Genomic DNA, 21,621 nt, shown 5'->3' on the forward strand with positions numbered 1-21,621 from the left:
ATAGATGGCAAGAATAAGCTGTGGCCAAGGTCACAAAATGGCAACATGTGGATTGCTTTGCTCCACAGATGTTTTATTTGGCTGGCCTAGCATTCATAATATGATCTGACATTTAAAAACTGGGATATGGAACATCTCTTGAAAAACTGGAAGTTCTGGAAACACTGGGCCAGCAACCCGCATGGCACAAATTGGGTGGGGTTTAGAATCAGATGCTCCTCCAGATGGGAATGGTAGCACCAGACCACTGCAGTCTCACTTGGCCTGCTTCACTTCTTTACCTTATCTGCCTGGTACCACAGGCACCTGGATTTGGGATCCCTGGATGTTAGTAAGGTCATAGATCAGGGCCCTCCAGAGAGAACAAATTGTTGTTATATGTGGGGAGTGCTTTCTAAAAAGGAAGCAGTTATTTGCTCTCATTTTGCTAAAGAAATAAAACAATAGTCAATGCCTTAAGTGTTCCCTTTAATCTCTACATGTTTAGGCCTTGGTTATATGAGAAATATCTTTCAAGGCCGAGCATGGTGGCTCATGCCTGTAATCCCAGCACTTTGGGAGGCCGAGGTGGGTGGATCACAAAGTCAAGAGATCGAGACCATCCTGGCCAACATGGTGAAACCCTGTCTCTACTAAAAATACAAAAATTAGCTGGGCGTGGTGGCGCACACCTGTAGTCCCAACTACTCGGGAGGCTGAGGCAGGAGAATTGCTTGAACCCAGGAGGCAGAGGTTGCAGTGAGCTGAGATCGCGCCACTGCACTCCAGTCTGGTGACCTAGTAAGACTCCATCTCAAAAAAAAAAAAAGAAAAAAAAATATCTTTCATCTTTTAAATTTATCTTGATCTGGTCTCTGGGAAGAGATAAGAACCTTTTTTTAAAAAAATCTGAATTTCTTCCTGGATAGCTCAGAGGATGACAGTAAATGCATGCTGCTTCTTAATGTCTGTATTTTATACAACTTTATCCAAGAAATGTTTAGTGCAAGTAAACATTATAAATTCTAAAGTTCATAAGGTTACACCATAGGAGAAATTTCATGGGGAAACTCACGTGGAAACTCATTTCATTAAAAATGTATGCAGATGCGCCGAGACAGTATTTCTTTTTTTTTTTTTTTTGAGATGGAGTCTCGCTCTGTCACCCAGGCTGGAGTGCAGTGGAGTGATCTTGGCCCACTGCAAGCTCCGCCTCCCGGGTTCACGCCATTCTCCTGCCCCAGCCTCCCGAGTAGCTGGGACTTCAGGCGCCCACCACCACGCCCGGCTAATTTTTTGTATTTTTAGTAGAGACGGGGTTTCACTGTGTTAGCCAGGATGGTCTTGAACTCCTGACCTGCCCACCTCAGCCTCCCAAAGTGCTGGGATTACAGGCGTGAGCCACCGCGCCTGTCCTGCCAAGACAGTATTTTTTTTTTTTTTTTGAGATGGAATCTCACTCTGTCGCCCAGGCTGGAGTACCGTGGCGCAATCTCAGCTCACTGCAAACTCCGCCTCCTGGGTTCACGCCATTCTCCTGCCTCAGCCTCCAGAGTGGCTGGGACTACAGGCACCCGCCACAACACCCAGCTAATTTTTTTGTATTTTTAGTAGAGACGGGATTTCACCGTGTTAGCCAGGATGGTCTCGATCTCCTGACCTCGTGATCTGCCCGTCTCGGCCTCCCAAAGTGCTGGGATTACAGGCTTGAGCCACTGCGTCTGGCCCGAGACAGTATTTCTTAACAGCAATGTATGTAATGCAGCACAGCACCTTCTGGCCAACGTTTGCTTTCATTATCAATTTATCACTCTCCACAGCTACACAGGTGGTAACAGAGATGTGACATAGTGGAGTTTTTCTCCCTAATGTTCATCATTCTGTGAGGTTTAATGATCAGCGTGTTTATTTCCACAGTTAATCATTGAAACAATAAATGATTTTTGGCTTTGCAGCAGTTAGGAACATGTTTTATAGTCCTGATTACAGCCCACTCTGCCCTGACCATCATGAATACTTTTTTGGAGGTTTAGGGATTTCATGTGAATGAATTTATTTAAAATGTATTCTTGCCCCTGAATTGTTCTATTATGAATGTTTGTGAACATATGGCAAGTGAAATGAAATTTTTTAGTGTACTTTTGCTTTAAACTTCAGTGAAATGCTCAGCCAAGAGAAGTTGTAACTTGGCTGTGCTATGCCAGGGAGACCAAATTCAGTTCAATCTCTTTGAAGGAAAAGTTTTACAAACCATAAACTGGCATTATCACTTGGAAAGGCCCCCACTGAGACTGAGGAGGTAGGTACAAGAAAGGATCATCCTTCTTTTAGTGGCTCATTTTTTCCCTCCCTCTGCACTTTCGGCACTTTTAGACATTTTTGGGAAAAAAGCTGTAGCAGCAGCAGTGATTCTGCTGGCAAGAATAAGAAACTGGAGAGAAGCAAAGAATATTTCTGTGCAGATGTCCCTTGCATTGTTTCTGTTCCAAGAACATTATTTATATAAAGACTCACAGAATCAAAGATTCACGGAGGCCTAGAATCTGGATGTTTTATCCCCAGAGACTAAGGTCCATGCACAGGCTTACTGAGGCACAGTACTGATTAAGAGCTTAAATGTTTATTTAAAACAGAAATGCCAGACCACTCCACTCTCAACCTTTCAAGCAACCTGGCTAACAATAAACTAGTTCTTCTGCAACAATGTTAGAGCAGAGGAGTAACTCAGGTTATACTGTAACTCAAAAGCAATACTACTAGAAAACTTAAAACACCTAGCACTGCATAAAGAAAAAAAGCAGGACAAAATTTAAAGAGAATTAGCTACAGAAAACCATTCAAAGGCATTTCTACTGCCTCATCTTTTACTCCATCCCCCTTTGAACTGGTTTCTGTTTGCATACTTGTTTGGTGGGAAAAAAAATCATATGGCTGTCCCAGGCACAATATGGGAAAGTGCAAACTGTCTCTAAGGCGCAGAACTTAGATTCTCAGCCAGATTAATAGCAAATCTAGACTTCCCAAGGGAATATGCTAGAGAAAATGACCACAGCGTTCCACTGCTAGGGAAAGGCTCCCCTATGAACAAGACCAGGGCACTCACCCACCCCTGGCACTCACTTTCACCCCACCTTCTCAGCAACCTGCCCATGTCCATCAGCTCCATGGCAGAAGCAATCCTCATGATGAACACCCAAACTGACCCAGCCTCTCAGGCCTGCTGAGATGATGAGCATGAGGATACAGGGACATGACAGGTCAATCGGTCCTCAAGAAAATCAAAGTTGCATTTACATGCTGAACCAAAACCCACTGTTACAGTTTATGACAACCCCCGCAAGTCCCCAGAACTTGCAACTTTAATCAAAGTTTGGCTGCTTCCCTTATTTCAAGAAAAGGTTTCAGTGATTACATTAGTACTAATGTACTAGGCTTCCCAGAACTGAGAAAACAATGGGAACATCAAACCAAAGAAGATCCCATTGAACAGAGTTGCCTGTCCCGAGCAATGGGGTTCTCCCCAAGCATCAGCCTTTATGCCACCAGTTTTGGAGAAATGGCAAAATTTCCATTGCACAGGACTTCCCACAATGTTGAAAAGATTATCAAACATTTTGGTATGGGGAAAATGAAACAAAATTAATTTAGCTGTTTGTAGGAAGGTAGGATGTGAGACTCATCAAAGGTAGGATGTGTGACACAAAATACCACAGGAACATTTTACAAGGCTAGGTGGAAATACAAAGCTCACATCCTTAAGGAAACCATCAAATACTTGCCTAGAACTTTCTATATGAAGTTTTGTTCTTCTATGACACTATTTCTCTTAGGTAAAGCTAGCTTGTTTCTATCTACAAAGACACAGTGAGTACAGGATTAGGAAGTGAGCTCTCAGCCAAATTCCTTTTGCAAGTTCTACCTGTTCTGTTAGGCTTCAGGGACTCCCAGGGTTTGGTGCTGGCTTTGGGCCACTCAGGTAGGAAAAATGATACAGATTCATTCATTATCACATGGCTTCATAAAACACCAAAAGGGGAAAAATACTGACTAGACATACAGAAAGAAAGTGGCTGGGGCTGCTGATATCAAGATCAGAACCCTAAGAGCCATGAAGGCAGAGGCTCAAAGAAGTCTTTTCACGGGCAGAAGACTGAGAGCCCTCTAAGCCCTCTCTAAGATACCAAGTAGAGGCAGCTAAAGGAGGACCTCTTCTCCTTCATGATTTTCTCTTAAGGCTATTCTGACTGCCCCATGGACTCAATTCTCTGAGACACCTCATCCCTCAGAGACACCTCATCCCTCAGAGACACCTCATCCCCTCATCCACAGTTAGGAAATCCCACCCTGCATTGGTCACAGCCTGAAACACCAGCTGTGTGATGAGGAGGGTCCTGCCCTTTCTCTATTCCTCACTGAAGAAATTTCAATCAACCCTCAGAGGAAAAGCAACCTAAGCCTACCTTTCCTCCTAAAGCATTTAGCTGCACAGAGTAACTGAACTTTTTTGAAACAAGCCCTAGATTGACTCCATCAGACATATTTTCCTGGACTCAGGGCTCCCAAGAGGGCCAGACTACTTCACCACTCTGCAGAGGACACTGGGCGGGCCACACCTGACTCCAGCCCACTCCAACTTTACACTTTTCCCTCTCCCACCCAGAGGGGTAATGCCTGGCACTGAATTCCCAAGGCAGCTTCCAATCAATGGTGAAAATGATACATGGGATATAAGCTGCTACCAGCGCAATTAAGGTGAGCACTGTGTCTCCTCTTCAAAGGTGGGATCAACAGATGAGGTACAGAGCTGCTGTTGCTATGGCAGTCACTGATGACAAAGCCAGGGCCATGGGGGCCCTTCCATTCTCCAAAACAATAAAATCACTCCTAGATCCTATCTAAAAGGCAATGCCACTCTCCAAATGTACAAGGAAAGTGCTTCAGAGCCTCTGCCTTGCGCTCCTTTTCTGCAAGTGAACAAAGCCAGGGAAGCTGCTCTCTGCATTCGGTAAGTGTGCTGTGAAGTTCTTTGGGTCCCAGTCTCCTGGGGGCTCTATAGGCTCAGGAGACTAGAGGCTGGGTCTACAGGAGTCTGTTCCCAGGAGGCACCAGGAATCTGAATCTAAGTCAGGCTTTGGATCCATTTCCATCTCTTCCTTTGCTGTCTGAGTTCCTTTGGAATGCATCCCCACCTGTCCGGATAAAACACAGTTCCACATTAGCAACAGTGCCACCTAGTCACAGCAGTAGTTCAGTACTATATTTTCAATGCCAACTTCTAAGGCATTGGCTAAGGCGTGGCTAAGGATTTGTAGCCACGATCTTGTGAGACGCTCATGGCACTATTTTAGATACAGTCCATACCTTTATATTTACTGCAGGTAGGGTGACCAACTATCCAGGTTTGTCCAGGACTGCGGGGTTTCCTGGGATGCAGAACTCTTAGTTTTAAAATGGAAAAAGTCCTGGGCAAAACAATCTTCTCCCTGCTATAGCTGCCAATCTTACCTTGTGTGTGTGTGTGTGTGTGTGTGTGTGTGTGTGTGTGTGTGTTTGAGACAGGGTCTTGCTCTGTTGCTTACGCCGAAGTGCAGTGGTGTGATCACGGATCACTGCAGCCTTGACCTCCCCAGATTCAGGTGATCCTCCCACCTCAGCCTCCTGAATAACTGGGACTATAGGCGTGTGCCATCATGCCCAGTTAGTTTTTATTTTTGGTAGAGATGGGGTTTCACCAGGTTGCCCAGGCTGGTCTCGAACTCCTGGGCTCAAGCAATCTCCCAAAGTGCTGGGATTACAGGTGTGAGCCACCGTGCTCAGCCTGTATATTATTTTCTAAAGTAATTTCATAAACATTAGTTCATTTAATCCTCCAAAGAACCATACAAGGTGTCTATTATTTTCTTTCAGGTGAGAAACCAGGGCTCAGAGAAAACAAAGTAGCCCAAACACCTACAGCTGGCAAATGGCAAAGCCAAGGGCCTAACCCTATTTCTCTGTTTCTACTTCCCTCTATATAAAACAATAGCATGGCTCTCGAAAAATAATGCAAGCAGCATCACCTTTGAAGTATTTTCACTAAAAATGTTTAATGTGAATCTAATCAAGCCTTAGGTTAAACTTCCAGTTTTCAGAAAAGACAGGGTGACAGAAAAACAAGTTAGACAACACCCTGAGAAAACAAGACAAATCTAGAATGTGGGACATTCTGTTGAACAACTGCCCTGGTTTCTTCAACAAGTCAATGTCATGAAAGTATTTTTTTAAAAGGTGAAGCAGAGCATGGTGGAACATGCCTGTAGTTCCAGCTACTTGGGGGGCTGAGGTGAGAGAATCACTTGAGCTTGGGAAGTCAAGGCTGCAGTGATCCATGTTTGTGCCACTGCACTCCAGCCTTGGTGACAATGCAAGACCCTGTCTCAAAATAAATACATAAATAAGGCCTGGCACAGTGGCTCACACCTGTAATCCTAGCACTCTGGGAGGCCGAGGCAGGTGGATCACGAGGTCAGGAGTTTTGACACCAGCCTGGCCAATATGGTGAAATCCCATCTCTACTAAAAATACAAAAATTGGCTGGGCATGGTGGTAAGCGTCTATAGTCCCAGCTACTCGGGAGGCTGAGGCAGAAGAATCACTTGAACCCGGGCGGTGGAGGTTGCAGTAAGCCGAGATCACGCCACTGCACTCCAGCCTGGGCAACAGAGTGAGACTGTCTCAAAAAAATAAAAATAAATAAAAATAAAAATAAAATAATTTAAAAAAGGTGATGGTGGTGGAGGGAGCTGTTTTAGATGAAAAGAAATGAGACATACATATAATGTGGGATTCTTGACTGGATTCTAGTCTGATAAAAAATGGTTATAAAGGACATTTTTGTGGGGAAAACTGGGAAAATTGAGGTATCAGCTGGATACTAGATGAGAATTGACAATACTAGTATTAATTTTTTTAGGTGTGGTTATAGTATTGTGGTTGTTCAGGAGAATGTCTGTATTTTCAGAGGTATGTAATTAAGCATTGTAAAAGAAAAAACATACACTAAGAAAAAGCAATGCAAGTGATGAAAATGATTCAATCTAGGTGCCTGAACAAGGCCCAAGGCTTCTGGGAATATAATTACAAAAATGGTATCATTAAAAGCTAAGGATCGGCCAGGCGCAGTGGCTCACGCCTGTAATCCCAGCACTTTGGGAGGCTGAGGCGGGTGGATCACGAGGTCAAGTGATCGAGACCATCCTGGCCAACATGGTGAAACCCTGTCTCTACTAAAAATACCAAAATTAGCCAGGCATGGTGGTGCACACCTGTAGTCCCAGCTACTCGGGAGGCTGAGGCAGGAGAATTGCTTGAATCCGGGAGGCGGAGGTTGCAGTAAGCCAAGATAGGACCACTGCACTCTGGCCTGGCAACAGAGTGAGACTCCGTCTCAAAAAAAAAGTAAGGACCTGCAAAGGAACAAGTCTATTTCAGTACTTCGTGTTTTGTTTCTGTGATTCTTCAAAACAGGCTTAGAAACTGGATTATTCTTTTAATGCTCTCACCTGCTGCCCTCCTTCTAATTTCTTGTTCAACTTCTGCAGTTGGGTAAAAATCTGGAGGTTTTCTTGCTGTAGCTTCTGTTGTTCAGCCAGACACTTTAACACCAGACCCTGCAATCTCTCAACCTCCACCTGCAGAGAGCTGCACGCACACGCAGGAGGAGTCAGTGGTGTTCCCTTTCCAGCACAGGTTACTGCAGGATTCAGCCGAGGTGACTAGAGAGACAAGAAGGAGATTGCAGGAGGTTCTGCCCAGGTGTCATAGCTCCTCAATCCAAACTTCCTCTAAGTGCAATCAGATTTTACTTTTAAATTAACAAGATAAATCATATATACACATGAATATATGTAAGAGAAACAGAAATGCTAGGATTATAACAGCGATGGGCACTGACATAACATGGAAAGTGAACTCTCTGCCTCAGTCCCCATTAGGCCAAGGTGGGAGACCAATCATCTATTTTGGAGGACTTTGTGAAAAATTTTAAAGCACCTTGGTATCTTCTCATTTAAAATGCTGAAGTAGGGAAAAGCATGATTTGGTTTGGAACAAGTCTTTCAGATCACAGACCCGAAGGATCAATATTCATGATATGCAGTGAATCACACTTTAGAAAAGATCTGAGAGGTGGTCAGTAAACAGGACCACCAACACAATTTAAGAAGGTGAACTGACAGAGAAATTAAAACATTCCCCTTGAAGTTTCAAAGGTATTATTACCTCTTCTGGGAAGCTTTCTGATGATCCTAGTCTGGATTTTTCTCTTTTCTACTGTACTTTTTTTATAGGAGGGTTCAACAAATAGCCCATGGGCCAATTCTGGCCCACTGCCTGTTTTTGTAAATACAATTTTATTGGAACACAAGGATGCCCATTCATTATGTATTACTTGAAGCTGCTTTTTGTGCTACAATGTCAGAGTTGAGTAGTTGCAAAAGAGGCTGTACACATTTCTGTCTAAAATGGTCTAAAATAATTACTATGTGGCCTTTAATAGGAAAAGTCTAAAATAATTATGTAGCCTTTTATAGAAAAAGTTTCATGACCTTGGCTTATAGTTTTACTGAGGTATTTACCACAATGTCATTTTTACCAAGGTTAGGTGTACATGTGTTGCTTCCTCACTAGACTACCAGTATTACTTCTTTCTTATATTTAGAGCCTCTAACCCACCCTGCCAGTGTCATGAAAAACTGAATTTGAATTTTGGTATTTCTGAGGCAGAGGGAAAAGACAATCCCTTTAGAAAGGTGTTAGCCTGTCAGAAATGTGGAAGGGTAAATACCTTTCTAAGGCAACTCAGTTTAGTCTTGGGTTGAGGCTTTAAGTACTGCTGAATAGACAGTATAATGAGTTGATGCAGGGCAGCTGAAACCCAAAAGCTAGAGCAAGGCCGGAAGAACCAGGCAGAGCTTGCAGTGACTGTTTACCTAGTTGTGATTCAAAGGCAAAAAGCTCAGTTACCGAGGCTTCTACTTGGGGTTTGTGTTCCAAAGGAGCTTCAGAGGCCACTTTGAGTCCTTGCAGCTCTTCATAGGGCAGGGTATCTTTCTCAGATTCTGAAAACGCTGCACTGAGAGGAGATGGGCTGTCAGGCATGGGGATAAATTCTGCATTTTCCAGCTCCTATGTATATGAGAAAGAATCTCATTAGTCTGTTTGCAGTATTTGCTTCCTCCCAAATTCCCTTCTTTTTGCTATAGTTTTCCCTCTCTCATGACTTCAGCACCCTCTAGTGGGCAAGACAGTTGTGGTTAACAACATATCACAGCCTACCTGTGAACAAACTGCCACCCCTTCATCAGAGAAACGGTGATGCAAAGGCAAACTCAAAGAACACAGGCTGGAGTTTCTGGTGTGTCACTCCAACACGCTTATTCTACACAGGCTATTCAGTGAGCTGGGACGCTCCAAGGAAGTGTCAGTGAGGCTGGCTGCCACACTGCTGAAAGCTGAGGCTAAAGGTGCAGACAGAACAGCATGCTGCTTCCTCTGTTCACGCTCCTCAAATCACTAGCAAGTTTAGTCTTATTAGACAGGGAGCTTTAAACCTACAGATTTTTTTTTGAAACAGGGTCTTGCTCTGTTGCCCAGGCTGGAGTGCAGTGGCGCAACCATGACTCACTGTAGTCCTGACCTTTGGGACTCAAATAATCCTTCCACATCAGCCTCCTGAGTAGCTAGGACCACAGGCATGTGCCACCATGCCCGGCTAATTATTATTATTTTTTTGAGACAGAATCTCACTCTGTCACCAGGCTGAAGTGCAGTGGCACAATCTTGGCTCACTGCAACCTTCACCTCCCAGGTTCAAGTGGTCCTCCTACTTCAGCCTCCCAAGTAGCTGGGATTACAAGCATGTACCACCACAACTGGCTAATTTTTTGTATTTTTAGTAGAGACAGAGTTTCACCATGTTGGCCAGGCTGGTCTCAAACTCCTGACCTCAAGTGATCTGCCCGCCTTGGCCTCCCAAGGTGCTGGGATTACAGGTGTGAGCCACCTCGCCCAGCCTTATTTATTTATCTATTTATTTTTTGAGATGGAGTCTCACTCTGTCGCCCAGGCTGGACTGCAGTGGTGCGATCTCGGCTCATTGCAACCTTCGCCTCCTGGGCTCAAGTGATTCTCCTGGCTCAGCCTCCCAGGTAGCTGGGATTACAGGTGTGTGCCACCATGCCCAGCTAATTTTTTTTTTTTTTGAGACGGAGTCTCACTCTGTCACCAGGCCAAAGTGCAGTGGCGCAATCTCGGCTCACTGCAACCTCCACCTCCTGGGTTCAAGCGATTCTCCTGCCTCAGCCTCCTGAGCAGCTGGGACTACAGGCATGCGCCACAACGCCCGGCTAATTTTTGTATTTTTAATAGAGATGGGGTTTCACCATGTTGGCTAGGATGGTCTTGATCTCTTGACCTTGTGATCCGCCCGCCTCGGCCTCCCAAAGTGCTGGGATTACAGGCGTGAGCCACCTTGCCCAGCTAATTTTTGTATTTTTAGTAGAGATGGGGTTTCACCATGATTGGCCAGGCTGTTCTCAAACTCCTGACCTCAGGTGATCCTCCCGCCTTGGCCTCCCAAAGAGCTGGGATTACAGGCGTGAGCCACCGTGCCTGGCCCTGGCCTTATTTTTTTTTTAATTTTTATAGAGATGGGGTCTCCCTATGTTGTCTAGGCTGGTCTCAAACTCCTGGGCTCAAGCAATCCTCCTGCCTTGGCCTCCCAAAGTGCTGGAATTACAGGTGGGAGCCATCATGCTCGGTCTTTTTTTTTTTTTTTTGGTAAAAAATTTAAAATTTCACAAACCATAAATATTTACTGTAGAAAATGAGAAAATACAAATGGGCAAAGGAAACTAATAAAATTCACCAGCAATTCCATCACTTACAGACAACCACTTTAAAAACTGTCAATACATGGTCTTGTTGACATTCTTTTGTGTGTTACATATTTCCTAAAAGAATGAGATCATACAGATGTATCATCCTCTTCTGCATAGCCATATGTTGTGAGTAACTTTCCATGAAAATAAATATACTTCAACATTCTTACATTCTTACTTTTTGTTTTTTTGAACAGGGTTTTGCTTTGTCACCCAGCCTGGATTGCAGTGGTACAATCATGGCACAGCTCGGCTCACTTCAGCCTCAACTTTCCAGGTTCAAGTGATCATCCTGCCTCAGCCTCCTGAGTAGCTGGAACTATAGGTGCACACTACTACACCCGGCTAATTTTTAAAATTTTTGGTACAGACAAGGTCTTGCTGTGTTGCCCAAGCTGGTCTTGAGCTCCTAGGCTCAAGTGATCCTAGCCTCCCAAAGTGCTGGAATTATAGGCATGAGCCACTGTGCCCAATCCAACATTTTTACTTTCTGTATCTCAACTTCCATCAACCATTTTCCTATTGTAAGGCATTCCAATTGCTCCAATATTCCATTTCTATAAATGACAGTATAAAATCTGTAAGCTTAATCTTTATATACATGTACTACAAAAACTGCCATCAAGGTAGGTTATAGTAACTTATAATATATTCACTTAAGTAACAACGGTATGAGAACATTTTTTATCTTTTTGGAAAGAAAAAAGGATTAGTGATTAGGCAATTTCTTTCCAGGTAGAAATCAGAAGGCTGGATTCAGGATGCACAACAGTTTACTAGGTACTTGGAAAACTGAGAGACCCTGACAGCTCTTTCTAGTTCCTGCAAAGGGCCACATATTTTATCCAAGTTACTTCTTCCAAAGGAATTACCTTTCGAAGCCAGCCAGGACAGGAGCTGCTGGCCCCATTACTGTTTCCCATGGCCTCTGTGGGACTGATTAAACCTTCCATTCCTCGGTCTGCTTCCATTGTTCCTCGGAAGCCTCCACTTGGGTCAGGAGTTTCAGATTCCTGCTGACTGTCCTCTTCTTCACCACCGCCGCCCCCGCCGCCTCCTCCCGGGCTAGAGCTCTGAAACACTGACAGATATACAGCACAGAAATAGACAGCTTTGCTATGCAGCAAGACAGATTTACCATCTGACAACCCTACTTACCCTGGAAAGGTGCCTATAAGCTGCATGAAGTGCAATGGCAACAGTGCAAGCCAAATGTTAGGGACTAAATTTTTGTTTTTCATACAAACTATGTTTTGTAATTTTGTATAGTTGTATTTGTATATCAGGATGCTCATAATGATAATTCACTTCCATTTACCAACTTTGTTTATCTTGTATCCATAGCAGGTTATCAATATTCTAAAAGCATTACCAAACAATCCCCCCCAACCACAGCCCACCAAATCTAGCACCCATGCTTACTCCGCTTCTTTAAGAAATACATTCAGATTCCAGCATCCTCCATAGACACTTATCTTATATAAAAAGGTCTTTAATATTTGAGCCAAACTCCTCTTAAAGTTGCCAGATAAACTTACCATTAACTCCCTGTCCGGGGAAAATCTGAATGTTGAATTCTTCAACTTTTTTTTTTTTTATTTGAGACCGAGTCTAGCTTCTGTTGCTCAGGCTGGAGTGCAGTGGCCCGATCTTGGCTCACTGAAACCTCTGCCTCCCAGGTTCAAGCAATTCTCCTGTCTCAGCCTCCCGAGTAGCTGGCATTACAGGCACACACCACCATGCCCAGCTAAGTTTTGTATTTTTAGTAGAGGCGGGGTTTCACTATGTTGGCCAGGCTGGTCTCGAACTCAGGTGATCCACCTACCTTGGCCTCCCAAAGTGCTGGGATTACAGGCGTGAGCCACTGCACCCGGCAATTTTTTTTTTTGAGGCATAGTTTCATCCTGTCATCCAGGCTAGAGTGCAGTGGCACGATCTTGGCTCACTGCAACCTCCGCCTCCTGGCTTCAAGTGATTCTCCTGCCTCAGCCTCCTGAGTAGCTGGGATTACAGGTGCCCGCCACCATGCCTGGCTAATTTTTGTATTTTCAGTAAAGACAGGGTTTCGCCATGTTGGCCAGGCTGGCCTTGAACTCCTGACCTCAAGTGATCCACCCGCCTCGGCCTCCCAAAGTGCTGGGATTACAGGCGTCAGCCACTGCGCCCGGCCAATTCTTCAAAATTTAATGTGAATATTACATTCCCTGATGACTATCTGTATCAATTTTTATAATATAATGGCTGATTCTTTCATATCATACAGCATATTCCAAGCAACCTTAATGAAGACTAGCTGATGTGTGGTCAGGAAATGAAACTGAATTTTAATATGGGCCAAAGAAAAATATAATTAAGAAGATTAATCTGTCAAAGTTAAAAAAAATTGCCTGGCATTTTCTTTTTTTTTTTCTCTTACTCCTCAGGGATCCTTGTTCTGATGCCTGGTATTTTCTGAGGCTAAATGTAAAGAAGGGTTAATTATCACCTGCTGTGCTGGCCTGGGGACTAACTGGGTCATGCTGAGATCCTACGGAAGCAGCAGAACTATAGTTACCAAAGTGAGTTCTGAAGCTTACTTTTTGTTTTAAATGGCTTTTTAAGATTATGCTGCATTTTAGATATACCTAGGACTACTTTAACATATGTGTAAATTTTCATGCCTAACAATAAACATAGGTCTATTTGCCACTAGAACTAGAATTGCACTATTCAATATGAGTTACTAGCCGTATGTGCCCACTTAAACTTAAAGAGAATTAAAAATTCAGTTCCTTAGTCACACAAGCCACTCTCTGGAGTGCTCAATAGCCACAGAAAGCTGGTAGCTACTATACTGAACAGCACAGATATGGAACATTTCCATTGTTGCAAAAAGATCTACTGGACACTGCTGAACTAGAGCATTACCTATATCACTGTATTTGCCTTGTGAATTCCTTCCTTCTCTGGCCTCCTACCCAGATGAAACCATTCTGTTTAATTTTATATTTATCATTTCTTCTTAAAAACTTTATCGCCTTTATGCATCCTTAAATAATACATTACTATTCATTTTACTTTTATTTATTTTTTTTGAGATGGAGTCTCACTCTTTCGCCAGGCTGGTGTACAGTGGCGCAATCGTGGCTCACTGCAACCCCTGCCTCCCAGGTTTAAGCGATTCCCCTGCCTCAGCCTCCCGAGTAGCTGGGACTACAGGTGTGCACCACCATGCCTGGCTAATTTTTTTTTGTATTTTAGTAGAGACAGGGTTTCACCATGTTGGCCAAGATACTCTCAATCTCCTGACCTTGTGATCTGCCTGCCTTGGCCTCCCAAAGTGCTGGTGTTACAGGCGTGAGCCACCACACCCAGCCTATTTTACTTGTTTCTAAACTTTATAAAAAGTCATGTAGTCTGCTGCAACTTGCTTTTTACATTTCACATTATGGAAATATTTGGAGATGTTCACTTTCACTCCAATGGATGGTTACAACGCATTTAATCAACAAATAGTTACTGAGCATTTACCATTTGCCAGGCACTGTTCTAGGGAAGTAGATAAAATTGATAAATAAAAAAGACAAAAATCCCTGCTCTTCCTCGAGTTTACATCTTCCCACCAATGGACATTTGCTTTTAATTTTATGTTTTTCCTTTAAATACTGTTCTAGCAAAACAAACTTGTAGTGGAACTGCTGTGCTTAGCGAAAGATCTTTAGTCAGTTTTGACAGATATTAATATACATAAACAGAGATGCCAAGCAATGGGCTACTTAACTATATATAATATGGTGTAATAAGTCAGTGTATATGTGTAAACTGAAGTTCAACAAGTCTAGATCATGTTTTCAGCTGTTTCTTTATGGAGGTTTAATCTGTTTGATTGACCGATTGTTTATGTATTTATTTATTCATTCGAGATAGGGTCTTGCTATGTTGCCCAGGCCGGATTGCAGTGGCTATTCATAGGCATAATGATAGTGCACTGTAACCTTGAACTCCTGGCCTCAAGTAATCCTCCTGACTCAGCTTCCTGAGTACCTGGGACTAACGGCTGTGCCACTGTGCCCAGTTTTAATCTGCTTTTATTCTGGGTGTTTATGTGTTTTGATTCCAAACAATATCAGAATCTGGGCTGGGCATGGTGGCTCATGCCTGTAATCCCAGCACTTTGGGAGGCTGAGGTGGGCAGATCACTTGAGGCCAGGAGTTTGAGACCAGCCTGGCCAAACCTACTAAAAATACAAAAAATAGCTGAGTGTGGTGGTGCATGCCTGTAATCCCAGCTACTTGGGAGGCTGAGGAAGGTGAACCACTTGAACCTGGGAGGCAGAGGATGCAGTGAGCCGAGATTGTGCCATTGCACTCCAGCCTGGATGACAGAGCAAGACTGTGCCTCAAAAAAAATAAATAAATAAAATAAATCAGAATCCTGGTTCTGAGACATCAAAGACTACAGGGACTCTGGCAGGTAGAAAACCAAAAAGGAAAATAGATTCAATTTCCTGGCATGGTCCCCAATAATAGAGAACCATGAAGACAGCAGTCAAAGGAAATCTATCAGAGATCTTTGGGATGATTCTCCTAACCACACTGAAAGTTTAGCCGAGTTTTATTCTGAGTGCCTGTTTTGGTGAACTATTTCTTTAGACTGGAATACCCCTGGGAATACCGTGGAAGTAGAGGACTCATTACCCCCTAGAATAGTAAGGAAAGGAATAATACATAAGTCATATTACAGTACTGGGCAAGCTGCTTAATTACTTGCATATGCGTTGGAGGCAAAGATGATGTACTGTCTCTCTGACCACAATGTAAAAGTTATAACTTACTGCAAAACCAAACAAAATATGATCTCTCTTAACCACTGTATTCCTCACTTCCCAAAGACATTTCCCATTTTCCTTTGGGTTTTGGAGTCTACATGGAATCTAACCAAAAGACCCACACTTCAGAAAACCACTGGTACCTGAAACATTGGTACTTACCAGTTCCAATGGATAAGCCACTGCTATTGGAACGGATGGTCTTAGAATTCAATACTTTCTCTGAGAAAAAATATTTGGTAGGTAAGCACTGTATACTGATATAGGCAAGAAAAATGAGAGAAGACTAGGATAGGGAGATAATTGCTCTCCTTGACTCCAGATAACTTTAGAACTATAACTTACAGTTTTAGGAATTAGTATCATAAGCTAAGCACCACTTGCTATTCTAAGTATATTCACTATCTACATTAGCAACTGTCTGCCTTGGCTGGTCACTGGAATCACCTGGGAAGTTTTAAAAAGTAACCATGTGTTTGAGACCAGCCTAGGCAACATGGCAAAACCTAATCTCTAAAAAAAAATACAAAGCTAGCCAGGTGTGGTGGCACTGGCCTGTAGTCCCAGCTACTTGGGAGGCTCAGGTGAGAGGATCAATTGAGCCTGGGAGAGCGAAACTACAGTGAGCTGTGTCTGTGCCACTGCACTCTACTCTGGGTAACAGAGTGAGACTCTGTCTCAAAATTTAAAAAAAGGAAGTAACATTGCATAGGTCCGTAGGTTCCACCCCAGAGATTCTGATTTAATTGGTCAGGGATAGGGTCTGGACCGTGGTATTCTTAAAAGCTTCTTGGCCGGGTTCAGTGGCTCATGTCTGTAATCTCAGCACTTTGGGAGGCCGAGGCAGGCAGATCATGAGGTCAGGAGTTCAAGACCAGCCTGGCTAATATGGTGAAACCCCATCTCTACTAAAAAATCCAAAAATTAGCCAGGTGTGGTGGTACACTCCTCTAGTCCCAGCTACTCGAGAGACTGAGGCAGGAGAATCGCTTGAACCTGGGAGGATGCAGTGAGCTGAGATTGCACCACTGCGCTCCAGCCTGGGCGACAGAGCGAGACTTCGTCTCAAAAAAAAAAAAAAAAAAAGCTTCTCAAGGATTCTAATGTATGTGCTGCTAAGGTTGCAAACCACTGATCTAAAAGTAGACTTATAAACCCTTACACAGGCATTTATAAAGTAGTTCATAACAAAGTAATCTTTATGCAGAAAGTGCTTATAATTTAAAGTTTCTTTTAAAGGATGTACTGAATGTTTCTCATGAAAGCATGAGCACAGACAACAAATTAATTGGTGGATGATTAGAAGTAACAAATTCTAGGGCCAGGCACGGTGGCTCACGCCTGTAATCCCAGCACTTTGGGAGGCCGAGGCAGGTGGATCACCTGAGATCAGGAGTTCTAGACCAGCCTGGCCAACGTGGTGGAACCCCGTCTCTACCAAAAATACAAAAATTAGTCAGGCGTGGTGGTAGGCACCTATAGTCCAAGCTACTTGGGAGGCTGAGGCAAGAGAATTTGCTTGAACCCAAGAGGCGGAGGTTGCAGTGAGCCGAGATCACACCATAGCACTCCAGCCTGGGCGAAAAGAGTGAAACTCCAACTCAAAAAAAAGACAAAAAAACAACCAAAAAAATCAATTCTAAGGGGGGAGGCAGAGCCCAAACTTATATTAAAAAATAATCAAGAGATGGCAGATAGCAAAGCTCCAGGAAATGACAATGTTCTGTTCCCACCACTAGGCATGGCATCCTTGACCATTACAAGACTTACAGAAATGGCTTCTTCAGGACATTTCTGTTTCCAACAATGTGACTAACAGTACTCAGATGTGGGTCCATCCTCTGTCAAAGCCATCCCAACCCCAGACATATGAAACTCTTACCAACAATGAGAATGGTATGCCATCCACGGCAAGACAGGTCCGGGACATGATGCAGAGATCCAAAAATAGGCCGAGGCCATGAGGTACAGATATCAGAGCCATGTGGTCTCTCTGTGGGGGTCATTGCCAGGCGGCCATTACCACCATTGCCCCAGGCAAAAATGTGATTATCTAGGAAAAAAGTTAAACAGCAGACCATTTAACAGAACACTGGCTTCCCAATTCTCCGGGTTCCCCATCTTTATATCCTAGAGCTGGAAAGACTTCCCACTATGTACTAAACAAGGGAAAGCTGTTTATTCTCCTATATAAAGCCTAAACTCTTCCTGATTCCACTCGGATAAAAATGCCCACTCTTCCTATGTACTGCCATTCATTCATTCATTCATCCAATCATTCACCTTTTTCTTCAACAACTTTTTATTGGCCATTCATTCAAACAGTGACTGAACATCTATTTCATGACAGGTACTGCATGGGGTGATAGAGCAGTGAACAAAACCAAGTCCTTGCCCTGTGGAACTGACATTCTAGTAGGGGAGACTGATAATAATAAATATACACCTAATATTTAAGGTGGTGATAAATGCTATGAAGATAAATGGTGGAGAAAAATAAGTGGAAACAAAGAGTAACAGTGGGGTGGGATATCATTATTTTAGATAGGGTAGGTCAGAGGAGTTCTGACACTTGAACAGAGATCTACTGGAGCGAGGAAGAGTTTCCAGGCAGAGAGAACAGCAACAGCAAAAGTAATGTCAGCAGCACAAACAAGGAACAAGGAGACCCCTGCAGCTAGAACAAAGTAAAGGAAGGGACGGGATAACAGAAGGGGTCAGGAGGTGGCTGAGGTCCTGCTCACATAGGGCCAGTCGGGCCACTGTGATGACTCTGGCACTTACTGACTGATAGAGGAAACCACTGGAGGTTTTGAGCAGTAGTTATTTAAGAGAATCCCTCCGTCTACTGAAGAGAACTGATGGCAGGGGAGCAAGGATGGAAGCAGGGAGACCAGTTGTAGTGGAGATGGTGAGAAGTGGTTGGATTTATTCTGAAGATAACCAATATGGATGGGATGTGGAGTGTAGGAGGAAGTTGCCATTTACTGAGACAGGAAGGCTGCAGGAGGTACAGATCTGGGCAGAAAATCAGAAGTTTGATTTTGAGTATACTAAGTTTGTCTGAGATGCCTATAACTTCTTATCCAAATCAGGCTTTAAAAAAAAAAATGAAACAGGGTGGCTATTAATCATTAAGCCAGGACAACAGGCATGAAGGCATGAATCAGGATTGGTCTAAGATAACTGGGTTATATGGCCCACCCTAAATTTAGACATCAAGTTGAGGAGCTGTTGAATAAATGAGTCTGAAGGTCAAGCCTGGTGATATAAAGCAGTCAATGTATAGGGGGAATTTAAGGGAACGAGCTCACTTTGGAGAGAGAAGTGAGCCTTGGGGTACTCCAGGACTTAGAAGACTAGGCTGCTGCTATTATAGCACCTAACACCTGCCTGTGCTAGTCCCCTATTCTACTAGAGTGTGAGCTCCTTGAAAGCAGGGGTTTTCTGAGACTCATTTCTATATTCCTAGAGCCTAAAAGAGGACTTGGACATGAATGAGGCCATCAAGTACAGTTCAGAGGAGTATAGGAACATCAAGAGGTAATATGCCCAGCCACAGAATCCAAATTTACATTCCTCATTCTGAAGTTAAAGTCATGAACTACACAGATCTATTCAAGAAACATGAGCTCTCTGAAGCCCTGTCAGAAAGTGCTACTGCAGTTGCTGCACTAAATTTATCTTCAGTGACATCCTGACTGTCCTGTGTAACGTTTCCATTTATCCAAGTCTGACCTAAACAGTTTGCTCCTTAAAGTCCCTTATTTTGGGACAAGCAGAGAGAGTTAATGTGCTGTTCTGAATGCTGGTTTATTTAAATATGGTAACAGATCACCTCATTGACAATATCCCTGAGACCCCTCATGAGTACAGAACAGGCATGGACCAAAAGAAAACAAGGATATCTCAGAGCACAAGCAACAACAAAAAAGTTGATGAGTCAAAAGATAAGAAGATGAAATATATTGGCTGGGCATGGTGGCACACGCCTGTAATTCCAGCTACTTGGGAGGCTGAGGCAGGAGAAGCACTTGAACCCGGGAGGTGGAGGCTGCACTGAGCCGAGATCATACCACTGTACTCCAGCCCAGGTGACAGAGCAAGACTCGGTCTCAAAAAAAAAAAGAGACAAAATGAAATGTGAGTTGTTACCAGTCAAGTGAAAAAAGTGGCTACAAAAATTTAGAAGTTCAGATGATGACACAGGAAAAAGAAAAAAGAGGAAAAAAGCAAGCAAAGAAGGAAGGGAATGTAGGATAGCAACAGCAGCAGTACAGAAGAGAAGGAGTGACCAGGCGCGGTGGCTCACGCCTATAATCCCAGCACTTTCGGAGGCCAAGGCGGGTGGATCATCTGAGGTCAGGAGTTCAAGACCAGTCTGGCTAACATGGCAAAACCCTATCTCTACTAAAAATACAAAAATTAGCTGGGCATGGTGGCGAGTGCCTGTAATCCCAGCTACTCAGGAGGCTAAGGCAGGAGAATCGCTTGAACCTGGGAGGCGGTAGTTGCAGTGAGCTGAGATCGTGCCACTGCACTCCAGCCTGGGTGACAACAGTGAGATTGTGTCTCAAAAAAAAAAAAGAAGAGGAGTGAGGAACCAGACAATACTGCGGAAAGAAATAGCCACAGAGGACCAGGTGCGGTGGCTCACACCTATAATCCCAGCACTCTGGCAGGCCGAGGTGGGCAGATCATGAGGTCAGGAGTTCGAGACCAGCCTGGCTAACATGGTGAAACCCTGTCTGTACTAAAAATACAAAAATTAGCTGGACGTGGTGGTTTGTGCCTGCAGTCCCAGCTACTCAGGAGGCTGAGGCACAAGAATCACTTGAACCCGGGAGGTGGAGGTTGCAGTGAGCCAAGATCGTGCCATTGTACTCTAGGCTGGGCAACAGAGCAAGACTCCATCTCAAAAAAAAAAAAGGCCAGGCACAATGGCTCACGCCTGTAATCTCAGCACTTTGGGAGGCCGAGGCAAGCGGATCACCTGAGGTTGGGAGTTCGAGACCAGCTGACCAACATAAAGAAACCCCGTCTCTACTAAAAATACAGAAATTAGCCGGGTGTGGTGGCGCATGCCTGTAATCCCAGCTACTCAGGAGGCTGAGGCAGGAGAATCGCTTGAACCTGGGAGGCAGAGGCTGTGATGAGCCGAGATTGCACCATTGCACTCCAGCCTGGGCAACAAGAGCGAAACTCTGTTTCAAAAAACGAAAAAAAAAAAAAAATCGTCTCAGAGAAAAGAGAGGAGAAAAATCAATTAGACCAACTCAGAAATCTGAGAGATACATAATATAGAGGAAAGCAGCCCTTCAAACCTTAGCAGTCCCTATGGACATCACTGCAGTACAGGTGACCCCAGCCAACAGAGAAAATATGCTGTTCTCTCCAGCTACCCAATCAATGTTTACTGAAATCAATCAACAAGATACTGGGCAAGTTATATAGAAGTACTTAATAATTCTTATAACATTTTACCAAAAAAGCGAAAGCTGAAATGAAAAAAGGAGGAATGTAGAACATTAACCTATCATTATCTAGAAATCTGGCCTTTAAAAACAGTCACTATGTTGAACACATGAAAAGTTAATAAAGCTCAATATATATAACCGGCCACCAATTTAATACAAATAAAAAAGTACATCCACAATTCAGCTATACAAATAACTAGTCCATTTCTTTCCCAGCCAAGAACTGAAACACAGCCATGTGTCCAGAAAGCTTGAAATGATATGTACAGACTCACCATCAGTGGCAGCAATGGTAAACTCATCACCGCAGGAGACCCTGATCACTTGCTTCCCACCTAGGGGTCCCCCCAACAGGTTGATTCCCAGACGCTTCTTGTAGTTCCCAACGCCCAGCTGCCCACACTTGTTGCAGCCAAAGGTCAGCAGCCGGCCTCGCTC

At 43.8% G+C, this 21,621-nt stretch overlaps 1 protein-coding gene across 2 annotated transcripts in view; it reads right to left on the bottom strand.

Moving 5' to 3' along the window:
- Window positions 1-2,583: 2,583 nt before the first annotated feature.
- Window positions 2,584-21,621, bottom strand: part of NEK9 (NIMA related kinase 9) — a 45,556-nt gene continuing 26,518 nt past the window's right edge. For both annotated transcript variants that reach the window (XM_004055464.5, XM_019009522.4), the window contains exons 16-22: window positions 21,459-21,620; window positions 17,589-17,759; window positions 15,869-15,928; window positions 11,771-11,979; window positions 8,983-9,144; window positions 7,521-7,733; window positions 2,584-5,168 (exon numbers count right to left, since the gene is read on the bottom strand). In XM_004055464.5, coding sequence (XP_004055512.1) covers window positions 5,046-5,168; window positions 7,521-7,733; window positions 8,983-9,144; window positions 11,771-11,979; window positions 15,869-15,928; window positions 17,589-17,759; window positions 21,459-21,620 — 1,100 coding nt within the window. In that variant the 3' untranslated portion in view covers window positions 2,584-5,045. The remainder of the gene's footprint in view (window positions 5,169-7,520; window positions 7,734-8,982; window positions 9,145-11,770; window positions 11,980-15,868; window positions 15,929-17,588; window positions 17,760-21,458; window position 21,621) is intronic.

Source organism: Gorilla gorilla, chromosome 15, assembly GCF_029281585.2.
Source record: "Gorilla gorilla gorilla isolate KB3781 chromosome 15, NHGRI_mGorGor1-v2.1_pri, whole genome shotgun sequence".
Classification (NCBI taxonomy): Eukaryota; Metazoa; Chordata; class Mammalia; order Primates; family Hominidae; genus Gorilla; species Gorilla gorilla.